General features: G+C 43.1%; 1 protein-coding gene across 2 annotated transcripts in view; it reads left to right on the top strand.

The window, feature by feature from the left end:
- Positions 1 to 16,482, top strand: part of LOC132991387 (trinucleotide repeat-containing gene 6C protein-like) — a 53,906-nt gene that overhangs the window by 21,419 nt on the left and 16,005 nt on the right. The window contains exons 4-11 of one of the 2 annotated variants that reach the window (XM_061060158.1): positions 408 to 830; positions 9,538 to 12,033; positions 12,669 to 12,863; positions 13,727 to 13,893; positions 13,997 to 14,074; positions 14,342 to 14,399; positions 14,825 to 14,967; positions 15,167 to 15,313. In XM_061060158.1, coding sequence (XP_060916141.1) covers positions 408 to 830; positions 9,538 to 12,033; positions 12,669 to 12,863; positions 13,727 to 13,893; positions 13,997 to 14,074; positions 14,342 to 14,399; positions 14,825 to 14,967; positions 15,167 to 15,313 — 3,707 coding nt within the window. The remainder of the gene's footprint in view (positions 1 to 407; positions 831 to 9,537; positions 12,034 to 12,668; positions 12,864 to 13,726; positions 13,894 to 13,996; positions 14,075 to 14,341; positions 14,400 to 14,824; positions 14,968 to 15,166; positions 15,314 to 16,482) is intronic. The other variant, XM_061060166.1, reaches the window with a different exon arrangement.

A 16,482-nucleotide genomic window follows, 5' to 3' on the forward strand; every position in this document is an offset into this window, starting at 1 on the left:
TCACTTAAAGGGATAGTACATCGCTGTGCAGACAACAGTTTCATACAATGTCGTGTGCTAAATTACATTTCTGGAGAATGCATGATCATGTTTTTAACATGTCTGCCTCTTATATTATTGGATTTTTTATTTGATATTCCTGTCAATCTCAAACCGTTTTTGTATTTGATGTGCTGTCACCAGATGTGCAGATCATGTGGTAATACTGTGACATGTTAAAAAAAACACAATGAGAAAGATGGAATTGATTTAACTAAACTGAAATGGACATCACTGTTAAGAGAGACAGGCAGAGCCATCCCAGGATCATTTCTCTTTTATGCAGGACTCATAGTAAGCTAACCGAGACATTAATACCTTGCTCCTTGCATGTGTCTTTCTGTCTGGGTGTGCCTGTGTCCATCCAGTGCCAGAGTCTGCTCCCATTAAGCCCAGTCTCGGCCCACCCCACCACCTTCACCCCGCCAGCCCTACGCTGCCCCACTCCTCCTCCTCCTCCTCCTCCTCTTCTTCTGGCAATGGCAAGCGTGCCTCCTGCAGTAGCCAACTCCCGACTCAGACTCCCCCTCAGCAGCAGTGCCAGTTGTCCTCTGCCAGTGCTCGCTACCCGCCCAGAGAGGTGCCCCCGCGCTTCCGCCAGCAGGAGCACAAGCAGCTACTGAAGAGAGGCCAGCCACTGCCTGCAGGAGCCCTCTGCGCTCTCACCCTCTCCTCCTCCTCTTCCTCCTCCTCCTCTTCGCCCTCATCATCTTACTCTTCTTCTTCTACTACAACTACCAGCAGCACTACCCCAAAATCTGCCACGTCCACTGAAGGCAAACGCCACCAAGGTTTGTGTCAAAACAGTATTTTTTTTTAATTATTTTTTTTGTGTGTGGTGGCCTTGCGCAGTGTTTCATCCTTGGCAGTTTTTTTTTAAAATTTTGCATGGGCTGCATGTAGTGACATTTCACTTGATGAGCTTAGGAGCTCCAACTTTCTGCTCGAACCGTTTTTAATCTCGCTTTGATTCAGATTTCACAACATTTTCTGAGACATCTGCAACATGTTTAGAATTCTAAATAGGTTTCTAAGGAATTCCTCGTTTAGTTTTAATTGGCTTGGATTGGGTTTGCCTTGGCACTGACGCAGTGGTATGCAAAGAAGCAATGACATATTCACTGCGTTGAGGGTGCGATACATTACAGTGATTCAAATTGTAATGCAACGGCACACCTATGAGATAAGACTTGTAAACTATGTGGTTAGGCAAATTAGATCCAGATAAAGATTTCAAACTCCATCTCTGACATATCCAAGCTGCTTTGCAAATAGCTGTTGCGCCTACTTTGAGGTTTTACTTTCTTTGGCCTTCTAAGAAATCATCTCATAGCTCAGTTATTTTAGTAGGTTTTTGTGTTTTAGTGTGTTTGTTCGCTGCTTATTATACTGACAATAAAAAAACACAATTATTTCATATCCTTGACAAATTTTGGTTAATGTTTTACCTAAGTAAGAGGAACATTGCTCAGTTCTGTACGAGTCTGCATTCTCTTTTCTCAGCTGAAAAGACCACACACACACACACACACACACCCACACACTGTCACACCGGTGTAGCCAGCGGTTGCGTTTTAATGAACTCACTGGTGACCCAGAAGATCACTAATACTGAACATGCCTAAAGGTGCTCATCGTGCTGCCGCTTCTGTATATTTATATGCAACAAACCTGTTGTTAAGGATAGTCTGGACAGCTTTATTTCTCTTAGCTCACAGACATTAAGGGGATTCTTTTTAAAATGTGTGCAAATGTTTTTTTTTATTTTATGAAAATTATTTTCCTCCATATTTCAGCTTTTTTGTTAGCCTAACTACATTGTTGTGATCATCTCAAGGTGTTTCGCTTTTTTTTCTTCCTGCATCTAAAGCAAAGAAAGCCATCTGCTTATCATACACGCAGACACACAAATGGCAGCTTGTCAGATCCTGTTTAAAACACACTACACTTTGAAGACATACTGTTTTTTTTTTTATATGCATGTCTTTGAGCAGGTGCCAGGAGGAAAAATTAGCTCACATCTTTGTTAAATCTTCCTCCGTCTCTCTGTTCTACTCTCTCTTGTTTCATCACTGCTCCTCAGTGCTGCCTTTCTTTACACACTCAGCATTTTGCTGGGAGAGCACCGGGCACTCGGTAAACAAATCTGCACAAGCTGTGGTGTGTGGCCCGCTAGACGGCGAACTAAAGACCTCTGCTTCACAGGGGCAACTGGTGCTAGACTTTCTGTATTTCAACACATTCCACCAATTAGAGCATCAAGCAAAAGTGCAAAGCAAGTCGATGAAACCGGATTTACTATGCATAAACTCACATCATTTTGTTGGGCTGTTTAAATCTCCAGGCATGCTGTGAATAAGTCTTGCTTTTCATTCAGAATTTAACAAACTACATGTGCATTTGTTTTAACCACGATATCATGGATTTTATTTTATTGTTTATTAGTAAAGAAGCCTTGTTAGTGCAGAGTTTCCTCAGCCATGGGATTGGATCTGAATTTGGCTGCAGGCTTAACTCACTCAGGAGAAACAATACCTCAAAGCCTTTCCATTTAAAAGAATATATTTCTTCTTTTGGCTTCAGACACGACCAGCTCCTCAGATTGGGTGTATTAACCCATAATGTCCTTATTATTGTCCTTGTGCTGCATTGGTTTTCATGTTCGGCCTTTTCCTCGCCCTGATTTTCCCAGGGGCCTCCCAGTACAACACAGCCTGTGGCAACGCTAGCTGTTGGCTGGGTTTCTATCCCCTTCTCTTTTCATTTGTTCCCGAGGACTTCCCCTTCACAGCCTGTTCTTTTCTGACTGTTCAGCCAATAGCCTCAAGCTATCTGCCCTGTTGTTGCAATGACTCTGGAATACATCATTCAGAGAGTAAATCGTAAAATGGAATTGGATTTAAAAAGCCCTTTTCAAGTTTTCTGACCAGTCAAATCACTTTTACACTACATGTTACATTCCCCCATTCACAACAATGACAGTAGCTGCTAGTATAGGGCTCAGCCGTGTGGTTCTGAAATAAAAATCCCATTCATTTTCTCCATAGTGTATTTCTATTATTAGCCGTTATGTCACAACCATCCAAGGAAGACTTGGACCATGAGCTACCCGAGTTTTTATTTCATCATTCTCATTATGAGAGGGGGAAGAGGTCAGCTACCCATGCCCACGATCATAGTGTCCCAGCGACGTCTCTGATTGGTGGCTCTCGCTGTTGCCATGGTCACGTTTCCCGCCACCAAGCGCCTTACGCTTACTGATAGTTCCTCTAGAAGGCTAGCTAGTAAGGTCGCTAACACAAATTGAACCTTGTTATGCCGCAGTGAATGTAATTTAAATACTCTCACAACACAAACTACATGATATTACAACACCAGTATTAACAGTGTAAACTCTAAAACATTGACACAAGTCACGGTATCGTTCACATTGGATTGCGGGATGTGTAGTGTCTTTGACTCGCACATTTTCTGATCGTTTTTTGTTTGCCAGATCAAATGTTTGATTTTCTCGAGTGTTGGGGTAAATGGTTGCCTTGGTAACACACTTCAATCTCTTACTGTAAGGATTTTTTTGAAATGTCAAATTGAGGATTTGAATCTGGAAATGTACTTCCAGAGCTGCCAAGAAAGTGGGCGGTCACTGTTGAGCTGTATTCCATTCACAGAGTAGACATTATGGGTAGACTAACTCTGCCAATGCCTTTGCTTTCTTTGTACCTCACTGTAAACCTCACGATTTTCTCGTCGAAGACCTTAACAAAAACTTAGGAAACCCATGATACCACACGTGCAGTGGTCTTGAACACAGTATTATGGAGGAATTTTTAGTAGAAAAAGTGTTCCAACAGAACGCCTCAGTTATGCATAACTGAGACTATTTGCCAAACTACACACTTTGCAGCTTAAGCAAGAATCTCAGCCAACCCAACCATGTTAACACAGTACATTATTATTTTTATCCTCAAGTCAAGAGCTATCTACATCATTGTCATAGCTAGGATGATATTATAGCTTTTGCTAAACCCAAATGTATGCAACTTTGCCCGTGCCTTTATTTTATTTTTCCTGTCGGGAAGTGAAGACGTAAGTTTTCCTCCGCAGGGTTACTGCAAGTAAAGAGTGAACTCTGTTTTAAGGACACACTTCTGACCCTGCTGCTGAGGTTACGGTGGCCCAGAGGGATGTGATGATGTGATTGTTCCTTCCGTTAGATACTGAAACACTTTGGTGCACATGCAAACACATGCACATAGATGTGCTGTGCAGCAGTAAGGAACACACGAGCCTGACCTAGTTGTGTCCTTTCAGATCTGTGTCTGCCTTGCAGGCCAGCTGGCTCAGAGTTTAAAGGGAAAAAACACACACACACACACACACACACACACACACACACACACACAGAGAGACACACAAACATTTTATTTTATAAGCCAGCAGTGTTGGTAGATGTCCTCAGGAGGTTAAATGCAAATGACATACTTATTTTTGGTTACTTTGCATATATTTGTAAAAGGAATTTCAGAGATTTTATTTAGAGGCCATATTCGATTTGTGCAAAGATTTTGAGTTTTAACATTCCAGCAGACGTTCTACACCCCCCCCCCCCCCCAGCCCAAAGTCTTAAAGCAACCCCCACTTAATTCAAGCACATATACACCATCCCTACATAGCCTCTGCTCTCCAGACCCCATTTAATTGTCCCCAAGACCAGACAGAGGCCCCCTGTCCCCTCTCCCTCCCTCAGTGGCACCCACCGGCCCCCGTCTCTCCAGCTGACTGGGGGCCATTAAGTAGTCTTGAGTCAGGCAGCAGCCGTCCAGACAGGCTCCCCAGTAGCAGGTGCTGAAGTGGGGGTCTCTTTAGGCTGTGGGAACTACAGCCCAACAGCTGTTTGCTAGACACCCAGACAGAGCATGTAGCCAGAAGGCACTCTGCTGGGTGCTGTTGAAACACTTGGCCCTTTCATTTGGATCCTTTTTGATATGCAGGTAAAGCAGTTTTTTTTATTTTTTTATTACAAGTATATCTCACATATGTTAAATTATTAGGTTTGGCAGATGAATGCAAAAACTATGTTTAATACATGGCGGTATTACATTTTCTTCATTATTTTTTTTAGCGTCCCATGAAGATATTTAAATAAAGAATGAATGAGATGTAAAAAAAATCATCATATAATAACAACACTACTTGGTCCTAATGAAGCCGGGGAGGTGTAGATGTTCGTGTGCTCAGGCAGTAATACACACACACACACACACACATACAGAAGTGAGAGAACCCCCTAGTGGCTTCATTAATCCAGCCTCTGTCAGGGAAACCAGAGAAGTCACCGTGGCCTTGCTCTCCTATTTTCTCTCTTCTCTCAACAGAGGTAAACAGACATGAATGATGAGCTTTTTAAACCCTCCTGTGACCATTCCCCCACTCTTTCTTTTTCTCCCCCTGCTTCCGGAAAAACAAGTGTGTGCCGTCTTTGATCAGAGCTGGCGTAAAGCACCCCTCAAAGAGAGATGGAGAGGGTCTATTTGGGGACAAAAGACTACTAAATGCCCCCTCCTGCTCTGCTTCTGGTATTATGTCATCCCACAGTGTGCTCTGAGGAAAACCAAGCATAGTCTTCAGCTCACTGTCAAACCAAAGAATTCAGTTATTGCTATGCCATGTCTCATAGTCTGCTAATGCTTCCTCTGTCACCATCTCTCTTTCTTTTTCTTTGACACTGCAAGTGCCAACCCCTCCCCCCCCCCCAAGTCTTTGCTCCACTCCCCCTCCCTCTCTCTCTCTCTCTCTGTGTCACCCTGCCTTTCATTTCACTCAGAGGGGAGGGGTAGCATTTAATTCTTGGCTACCTGCCCATTTCTATGATGGCAGCTCGTCTCATAATCAGAAGCTCATCTCTTGCTAATTTCTGTTTCGACTCTAGCAAGATGGCATCACAGCTTCAGAGTCTGCATGAATCTGTGTGCATGCATGCTCATTAAAAAGTAAAAGTCCATTGTTGTTTAGTTTTTTACCTGAACTCCAGTTCTATTTGGATAGCAGGTCTTTATCTTCTCTAATGGACTTCAACATACATGCACACAACAGGGTAGACTTGCTCTCTGTTGGAAGCAAGACGAGTCGAACAGGGGCCCCATAATTTTTTTTTTTTTTTTTTTTTTTTTTTTACCCTTTTCATTCACAAAGCATAATCAAAGACTGACCTCCTAATTGCTACCAGAATGAAAGCAGCACCACATTACTGACACATGATTGCAAATCGTGGATGGAAATAATTGTCCCCCTTTTCTTTGTTTTTCGTATTCAGCCCGCCTTCGTCTCCACCCCCCCCCCCCCCCCCCCCCTTGCCAAATCACGGCTTTTCCCAGAATCAGCAAGACCTTTCTGTTGGAATGTCTGATGGGGGACTTTAAAGGGGAACATTAGAGGCATGTTGATTTGATATAAAAAATAAAAAAAAAGAGAGGCTGTTTTGCATTAGTACACTCATGAACACATACATATTTATAAAGAGGAAAAATTGCATCAGGCCCTATGGAGTACAATGCAATCCAATCCAGTATTAACATGATAAATACTCATTTTGTGGAGCTCAAGATGTAAAGACATTTTTACACAAATACCCTTATTTGCTTTTTATAATGCATACAGTTAGAAGAAGGACTGCACACTCTGCACACTGTAGGTCCCACATATGACTCGATTCTGTGGTAGCAGTGATGTATTAGTGTTGTGAAGGTTTGGCAATCCGGTTGGCTAGCTTTGAGGTACTGGTCTGTCTCTACTCAGGCTTTTTTCCACTTTCTCTTCCCTCTAACTGACCCCTTCCCACTTCAGGCAGCACACAGTTGAGTTTGGCTTTGTTTTATTTGGGAATCTCACTGGTTAAGAGATGGTTTGCACATCACATCTTTGACTGGAGAGACTGAAAGAGAGAGGCTTCCCAGACTTTAATTAACGTGATACTTAACCTATGTCAACACTGTTCAGGAGTAATGTGTTTGAATGGGGAAAAGACGGAATGAGAGAGAAGAAGAAAAAAATGTGTCGGCTTATATTCTTGGCTGTTTCTGGTTGGATAACGCAGTTGCTTTTCAAATCAATACATCTGATACTGCTCAAGCCAAGCCTTTCTTGAAACAAAGACAATTTAGGTGAAACTCAAACCATCCCTACATACCTAAAGAATAAATGCACTTGTCCCATCTGTGAACATTCAACAACTTCCAAAAACATGTGTTTTGAGTGAGTCCCTTAAATATTCATAAAATAAATATAAAGGAATATATGAGTAGATGTCATGCAATATCGTTAACTGTTTTTATATGGAGCGGATATCATCCCCCTTGTTTATATATCCACTTCTGCACTCACTTGTTTTTAAGTTAAGTGTATTTGTTTCACTGATTGAAAACACCCTGAGTTTGTGTGTGTGTGCATGTGTGATGACCCTGTGTGATAAGGGTGCCTGGGGAGTTGAGATAAGGGTGTTCAGGCAAAAATGTCATTTGCAGTCATCTGTGGTGTGTTGCTCGGTATCTTAAAGCCACATATCAGCCAGCCGTCGTGAGGATTTGTGTGTTTGTCTCTGCACACTTGAGAAAAAGTGACTTCTCCTCCCTCATCTTACTGGATTGTTTTGACCACTGGATCTTTATCTTGTGATTTATAACCTACTGCTATTTTAGAAATGACTGCAACAATCTGATGGAAACTAATAACAGAGAGAGTAACAGAAGGTAACGTACCCCCCTCACTGAAGCTGCTCAGTAGGTTAGCAAGAAATGTGTAATGGTCTATTTGGGCTTCTAATGCTTGTTGAAAATGGCGTCTTGCGTTACAAATGGCCTAGCAAGGCTCTTTTTTGGGGTATTTAATACACTAAAGCCACGTTTTAAACTTATTTGGGATGTATTACTATCATAAAAATATGACGTGTGCATTAGAACACATAATATTATGCTTGCAGTGCAGTGATATATAAGCTCTTTTACTACTTCAACATCCACTTTTACTGCATGTTGGAAAACATCCAAGTTCGGAAATCTATCTTTAATGTATACATTTAGCTGTTTCATAATGGCCATTTCTTTTCCCTTTTTCCCTTTAAGAGTTACTGGATTTATTTCTTACTTCATGCCCCCCTTCCCCTCAGTGAGATTAGTTGCAGTTCTCATTGGTTTTTAGCCCATTACATGAGGCTGCCCTAGTGGTTTGGATGTTTGCTTGCAGGATCAATAGCCTCCCTGCTTTCACCCACTAGCATTAATAAGATCATCGATTAGCTGCCTCCCACTGATTGATTACCCCTCTACAGCATCAAATCAGTCTATTATTAGTTCCCCCTCTGAAGGGATGCTTTGGTAACTAATGAAATTGCTTGTGTGCAGTACCATGTTTATTGGAAGTTGTTAGGAATGGCCGGTTTTCAGTAATGTGCTGTAGAAGTTTTAGGTCATGCTTAAAGGCCTGTAAATATCAAGGCAAGGTTAACATACAGTGCATGCTGCCCAGATTTAACAAGAATTTATCTAAAAGTATATGCAAGAAATTGCAAAAGCAAGCATACAGTATTAGGTATATGCAGGTAGGGAGACTATGACAAACACACACATATATTCCCCCAAGACTGGAGGAAGTGTTTTGTGGTTTTTTAGTGCAGTGCAGTTGGAGGAGGATCAGGCCCGGCGGAGCGTAGGGAGTGATGGATGAGAAGCCATCCTGGTTTCATTCCAATAAATGAGCTGCGTTCCACTTGGGCTTCCCTTCACAGCCCAAGCTAGTGAAGCCACGATGGAGACTGATGGGCCTCTCGATGCTGGGTGTTAGAGGAGAGCAGAGGGGAGAGGGAGAAATTACAAGGAGAGGGAATAGGTGGGGGCGAAGAGAGAACGGAGACCTGGACAGAGAGGAAGAAGGGGCAGAAGGAGGGATAATAAATAATCATAATAGATACAGAGCAAAAAGGAATTAAGGGCCAAATCAAGCCAGCGAGGTGTGAGGAACATGTTTGAGGGAGAGGTGAAAAAGTACACTCAAAAAGTGTGAAGGAAGAATGAAAAATGAAGTGAGGGCTCCATCTCCCTGTTTCTGTTTGGCTGACTGCACCATGGCAAGGATATATGGATATGCCATAGCTGATATGACATGTAGCACGCTTGGCTGTGCATTCAGATTATATGTTGGATTGTGGAACGTGCAAGTGTGTGACCATCTCATCCTGCCAAGGCTGATAGCTAACATTAACCAACCAAGAAGATAGAATTGGTCCGGGGGACTAAAACGGAGGCTGTTATGCATGATGTTCTTTAGTCTAACCTAATGTAATTATTCTTTTCCTACCCCCTTACTCTACTCCTTTGACATTTTATTCTTTATTTCTTGCATTTGTGCACATTCAGCCAAATTATTTTGTTCAATCCATGTTGCAATCCTTCATTCCGATTTGTCTTAACTTTTTCTTTCCTCTCTTTATCCCTTTGTTCTCTTTAGACATATCCCTCCAGAGTGGTCCTGTTGCCCAATATGAGACCTCTTATTGGGGCAGCTCTTTGCAAGTTGACAGCCCCTCCAGTGCCAACCGCTGGGACAAAGTGATTATTGACGAAAGTGACACAGAAGCTTGGCCCTCAATCAACCGCAGCAGTGACCCAAGCCACCCTGCAGCACCAGAATGCCCCTTGGGCTCAGCTTGCTCTAACCAAGACACCAGTGCTGTCACTACCACCAGTAGTAGTAGTAGTAGTTATCCGAGTATGGCCACAGGTGCTGCAGGCCAGCAGGCCCACTACCCCTCTCTTAAAGCTAACAATACAATGATGACAGGACCTGGGTCAGCCAACACATTAGGTGGTAATAGAGGATGGGGCTCAGATGGGAAACAAGAAGGCATGAATAGTGGCAGAGTAGGAGGGCCCAATAGTTGGGGCTCTCCCAATTTTAACTTGAACCTCAATCCCAATGCCAACCCATCAGCCTGGCCTGTTCTGGGACATGACAATGGTGGTGGTGTTGGCTCCAATGGGATGTCAAATTCCCCATCCCTCCCACCAGGTATTAATGGTAATGGAAACATGAGCCTGGGAGGTGCAGATAATGGTGGGGGTGGTTGGGTTAGCATGATAAGTGCTAACGAAAATGATCAACCGCACCCTTCAACCAACACAAGCATGTCCTTCAATATGGAACCTGCTAACCTTAACACTGATGGACCAAACCACACTAAGCAACAACAGCAAGCTCAGGAGCCTATGAGCCCTATCCATGGGATGACTGGCTGGGGAGGTCAGTCACCCACTGAATCATCCCAGCTCAATGGAGACCCAACAGGCAGCTCTGTATGGGGAAGTGGAGAAACCAAGGCAGCTGACTCTCCCAAGGACTCAGGCTGGGACTCAACTCCCTCTGGAGGCCATTCTGCCTGGGGTCGCCAAGGCAGTGGTGGTGGGAGTAGTGGAAGCGGTGGCTGGGGTGACTGGGGGAAATCCTCTGGGAATCCTCCATCTAAAGGATGGGACTCAGTAGACGCTGGTAGTTCTGGCTCAGGCCAAGAGCCGCAACTTAGCGCATGGGGTGTGCAGCCTGGAACAGCCCCGGCAAGTGAGGGTAGTGGGGACAGCAGCGAAGGTCGATCTCAACACAAAGATAGATCCTCCAGCATGGATTTTTCTCCTGCTGTTCCCCGACAGGACCTGGATCCTAAGGTGCTGAGTAATACAGGCTGGGGACAGACCCCCATCCGCCAGCACACTGTTTGGGAGATGGAAGAAGCCAACTCTGATGATGTGAAAAGCAACAGCAGCTCAGACACCATAACAGGCTCTGGCTCTAATGGTGGACCCTCATCCACCAATGGAGGTACCATCAATCCAAACAATGGCCCCAATCAGAGGCCAGGGTCTGGAGGAAGAAATGATAGCGAAGGAAAGTCATCTTCTAGCTGGGGACCCCCTCCACCTCAGCAAATCCAGTCTGGATCAGGATGGGGTGACCCCCCACAGACTGTTAGCAAAACCCAGAATGGCACTAGTAGTGGATGGGGAGAGGCTATGCCTACAAATGGTCCGCGAGGTGGAAGTACACCATCTTGGGGTTCTGGGGAAAAGTCACCCAGTTGGGATGATGGCCCGAAAAAAAGTCAGCCAACTAGCTGGAGTGAGGCCCCCAAAAGCTCCCATGGTTGGGGCAACAGTAATGGGGGTACCAATGGTTCCAGCACAGGGGACTGGGGAGAGGCAGAGGTCAAGAACAACGGGTCTTCCAGCAACATGTGGGAAGGTGAAGGAGGGAATGGAGGGAATGGAGGGAATGGAGGGAATGGAGGAAATAGTGGATGGAAGGATAGCCCCAGAGGAGGAAATAGAAGTGGTGGCTGGAGTAAGCCTGCTCCTACTGTCAATAATAGCAACTGGGGTGAAACCCCACGTGCCAATGGCCCAGTACAAGGAGGCTGGGGCTCCACAAAGCCCCAGGAAAGCAGCAGCAGCAGTAGTACTGGCAGTGGAGGAGGTGGAAGCATTGGTTCATGGGGTGGTCCTGGTTCTGTGAAGCAGAGCCCCTCTGGCTGGGGAAACACCAGTAAACAGGACCAGAGCATGATGGAGCCCACTGGCTGGGAAGAGCCCTCCCCTCCCTCCATCCGTAGAAAGATGGAGATTGATGACGGAACATCAACCTGGGGTGATCCCAATGCCTTCAACCAGACTGTCAACATGTGGGATCGCAATAGTCCCAACAATAACCCAGGCAACAGCGGCCCACCTGCCACTAAGAATGGGGGAGTAGTTATCCCCAACAATAACAACAACAATCACTCTGTTGGCCCTGGCAACAACAATCATCATCACACTCATCATATGCACCACCATCAACATCATGGACAACCTCCAACTCACATGCAACACCACGGAAACAACAATGGGTCACCCAACAATGGCACCTCACATCCAGGTGCAGGCCCCCAGGGAAGACCTCCTATTGCCAACCCAGGTAACACATTATTCCTCTGTGGTTTTAACCAAATTGAATTGTATATCTTACTTAAGAAAAATATTTGAGTATAGTAAAAGTATGTTTAGTTCAATTGCATTAAGTTGAAAAAGTAGGCATTTTCTAATGAATTATGGAGGTTGAAAAGGCTCTAATTAAAAGCTTGTCTTTACCCAGACACATAAGAAACCCAATTAACTAGAAAAAGCTTTGCTGGCAGCCGATACTCTATTAAGAAAATCTTTTACTATGATTATCAAACAGAAAGTCTCAAGGATTGATCGTCTTCTAATTGTCATGCATCTTAAAATAAGACTCTGAACAGCAAGCCTAAGTTAGTGCTGCCATTCAAATAAGTCTTTGTGAAGACAAAGGCCATACATATATAGACATTGCAGATTATTAATGGCCAACATTCTTCTCTCTTTTTGAGAATGAGAACATTGCCCCCTGCTGTTTGCATTGCACTTAACAGAAAGCGTCATGCCTATCTGAAGACACAAAATAGTCTCAAATTCATATTCTTAATAATTGGAAGCTTTAAGCTATTCTTAAGTACTCCGAAAAATAAAATACTAGTTGATTAAGAATAAATGTAATTTATTTAACTTTTCAAATTGACCTCTTTCCTCCAGGTTGGGGAGAGCTTCCCAATGTTCAACCCAAGTCGGAGCCTGCTTGGGGAGAGCCAGCAGCTCCAACATCAGCTGTAGACAATGGTACCTCTGCCTGGGGCAAGCCCACAGCAGGATGGGGAGACGGTGGCCATGAACCCTCTGGACCCTATGGCAGGGCCAGTGGACCCCCAGGTTCTGCACCCTGCAAGCCAGGTAACCCCCACATATTAATTGTAACACAGTGATGCATAATCTCAGTAAGGGGGAATATTTTCATATATAGGTCAATTTTAAAAAAAATTAAAAAATGACCACCAAATGTAGGAATATGTTCATCTGTTGTTGGTCTTACTCATACATCACCTTTTGCTGCTTTGCTACCACAGCTATCTGTGACAAATTGCAGTTAGCTGTTTTTGTATTGAGTAATTTTAAGATGTGCCTGTGAGAAGTCAACACCAAACATGGTAATAAACTCATCAGCCATTTTAGTTTACTAATACTGGTTCTATGGTCTTAGCAAAGTTAGTATAATGTAAATTAGCTTCTTCTTATCCGCCTGTGATTATAACTTTCTCCTTGACCTTTAAAGGATTTGAGATTTAGTTGGTGTCAAGTGGGATTACGACTTCTGTAAAACATTGATTGATGTTTAACTCCCTGAATGTGTGCACTGCCTCACTTAAGTAAGGGATACAGAAAAAGGAAGTTTCTTTCGACCTGTACCCATTGTGACAATTCTGAAGGTTTTTCTTTGTGCTACTGGAGTACAGCCAGGGTTAAAGCAATTCCATGCCTCAGTAGGTTGTAGTTGTTTGGGCTGTTGGTTTGAAATATCTGAAACTATAGAGGGAAGGAAAGAGGGGAAACACCAACAGTGGCACCAAGTGGTCAGATTAACAATTACCCAATGAAGAAGAATTTTGAAATGGCTTGGGTATTCTCAATATGCATGTCAAATACAACACAGACACTAAAGCACAGTTACTGATACTTGCAAAATTTAAATGATAGTTTTGATTTTTCAGAATTGGACACATTTTTATTTATATTGTTCATGTTACTCTCTTTCTCAGGCCCCAAACCTATGCAAGATAGCTGGGGAAATGGAGGAGAGGAGATGGGTATGTCTACTGGCCAATGGGACACTGAAGACGGGGACATGTGGAACAGCCCCTCCTCCCAGGAGGGCAACTCTTCTTGCAACTCCTGGGGAAATGGACCCAAGAAGGTCCCAATCAAGGTCAGAGAACAAACCTGCCTTTCATTCACACACTGGCAGATGTTAGTTGTGGGATCATTTTAATATAGAATACAACTTCATATTTTTTCTTCTGTTTTATCAGGGGAAGATTGTCAACAAGCCAGATGAGATGTGGATCATGAATCGTCTCATCAAACAGCTCACTGACATGGGCTTTCCGGTATGGAGGCTTTATATTTAAGATGCAATACTGACACATGGCATGGACAAGCTTTCTTTTAGGAAGACATTTCTATCTAGTTGTGTGACAAAAGGGCTGAAAAGTTCATCTATTTGAACTTTAATTAACTGATATACAGTTTCTAACACATGAAGAGATACACTTTTGTTTAAGACAAGGTTTAACACAGCCACCTATAAACCAAACTCCTGCAGTTCAAACTGAATTCATGCTCAGTGACAGACTTTTGTCCTACTTCTGTTACAGAGAGACCCTGCTGAGGAGGCTTTGAAGAGCAACAACATGAACCTCGACCAGGCCATGAGTAAGTGAACGAGCATATTAAAGTGGAGAATATGTCCTTGTGTTTATATGACCACTGCTAAATCTAAAATAAGATGACATTTGATTTAGTGACACAGAATTATGATATAGCACATTTCTTAAGAAAGTTTCACAGTGCTTCACAAGTGCTGTACAATTCTGAATATAGATTTCAACAGTATTTAAGGAAAAAATAGGTATCAATATTTTGCCTTATAAACTGAACTTTAGGGTAATAGAGGAATATCATAGGAGAGCAGATAGAAACAACACTGAAGAAAGACAGATACAAAAAATACAGGAATGGAAATGAGCAGATGATCTGATAAGAATTCATAAGCATTCCTAAATAAGACATGTTTAAGGGAGGGTTTAATTAAAGCTAAGCATGTGGCCTCAATCTGCCTCTCTGCTTTTTGCTCATAGGTGCACTGTTGGAGAAGAAGACGGACCTGGACAAGCGGGGCATGGGCATGACTGATTACAGCAACGGTATGAACAAGCCCATGGTGTGTCGACCCTCAGCACTCTCCAAAGACCTCTCCGACCGCAACACCTTTCTTGACAAGGTGAGTCAAATTGCAGCTTGCTCACAGTCTGGCCTTTTTTCAGACACTGTTAGAAATGGTGAATAGGAAAGTTGTGATATTTATTGTCTGATTTTTTTCCTTTTGTCTGTACACATTTTGATCAAGGTCATGTCTTTTATGTGTTATTATTATGTTTTTCTCATCTCTTGTCAACCTTGTTTTTCCTCCTCTGGTTCAGGATGGTGTTATGTCAGATGACAACCCTCCATCACCGTTTCTGCCTTCCCCCAGCCTGAAGCTCCCCCTGGCCAACAGTAGCCTTCCTGGGCAGGGTCTGGGACAGGGCAATCCGGGGCTGGCCATGCAAAACTTGAACAACAGACAGGTAACACACAGCTATATTACATACTGTAATTAGATGAAAGGCCCTGTTAGAAGTTTATAACTGGTTAACAAACGGACTGAACATAATACTGATGCCTCTTTATAACCTAAAATAGCAAACAAGACTATGTGGAAGACAGTTTAACTAGTCTGTATCTTGTTTTTTAATGCTTGATATCGCTGCCATGAGGGAGGTGTCAGAAGAAGTGATAATGAATAAATTGCTTCCACATGTTCAGTGAAGAAATAAAAAATACCACTTGGTCCACAGGGGGCGCCAAAATCTACACAAACCCAAAGTTCCCACAGGAGCTTTAACCTTTAGTTTGTTCTCATAACAGAATAATTTGATGGTACATAACAACACAATTCATCAGTATGTCATACACTGTCGTTTTGATTTCCACTGTGTTACTGTATCCTGAAAATGAGCAAAAACTAAAAAGGATGAACTATGAAAATATGCGTCCTATATTATATTATTTAGTGATTGCAACAATGTCAAAAACGTAAAGTGTTTTTCACACACATCGTCTCCCACGTGCTCTCCTCTTCTCTATTGTGCACTCCTGCGTGTATGACCTTGCCTAAAGGTCTCATTGAAATCAGATAGCTATGCTCTATCAAATATCAGCCCCCTGAGGCAGACCTGGCCCAGAAAAAAACTGCAGTATGTCCTTGAATCCTCAAACAAAGGCACTGTAAGCAGGATCTTTTTTGCACTGAATAAAAGCACCTCTCAAACAAAATTAACTAGGAATCTGGATGATTTTGCCTTTTACCGGCTAATTGTCTTGCAGGGCGTATGGCGAATGAAAATAATCAAAAACTCAGAATGTAACAGCTTGCTCCTTTCAGCTGGTGTTCAGTATACGCACAGAGGGTAGTGTGAAGTTTGTCCTTGTGGCTGAAATGCTTTTAGAAATGTTTTAGACATTCCATTGTGGGCTGGAAGAGGAGCATGATGGACACATACAAGGCTTTTGAGAGCACTTCAAAAATGTTATTTCTCATCCATTCAAGTGCACTCATTCAAGTATTGAATGAGCTGATCAAACTTCACGTTAAGGGTTTGAACGCCTGGCCTTTAAAATAGAGTCAGTAGCTTTTTCCTTATAAAATAAAATATAGACTTCTACAAAAGTAAAGCCGCTCAATCAGCATACATGT

The sequence above is a fragment of the Labrus mixtus genome, chromosome 2 (assembly GCF_963584025.1).
Source record: "Labrus mixtus chromosome 2, fLabMix1.1, whole genome shotgun sequence".
Lineage (NCBI taxonomy): Eukaryota > Metazoa > Chordata > Actinopteri > Labriformes > Labridae > Labrus > Labrus mixtus.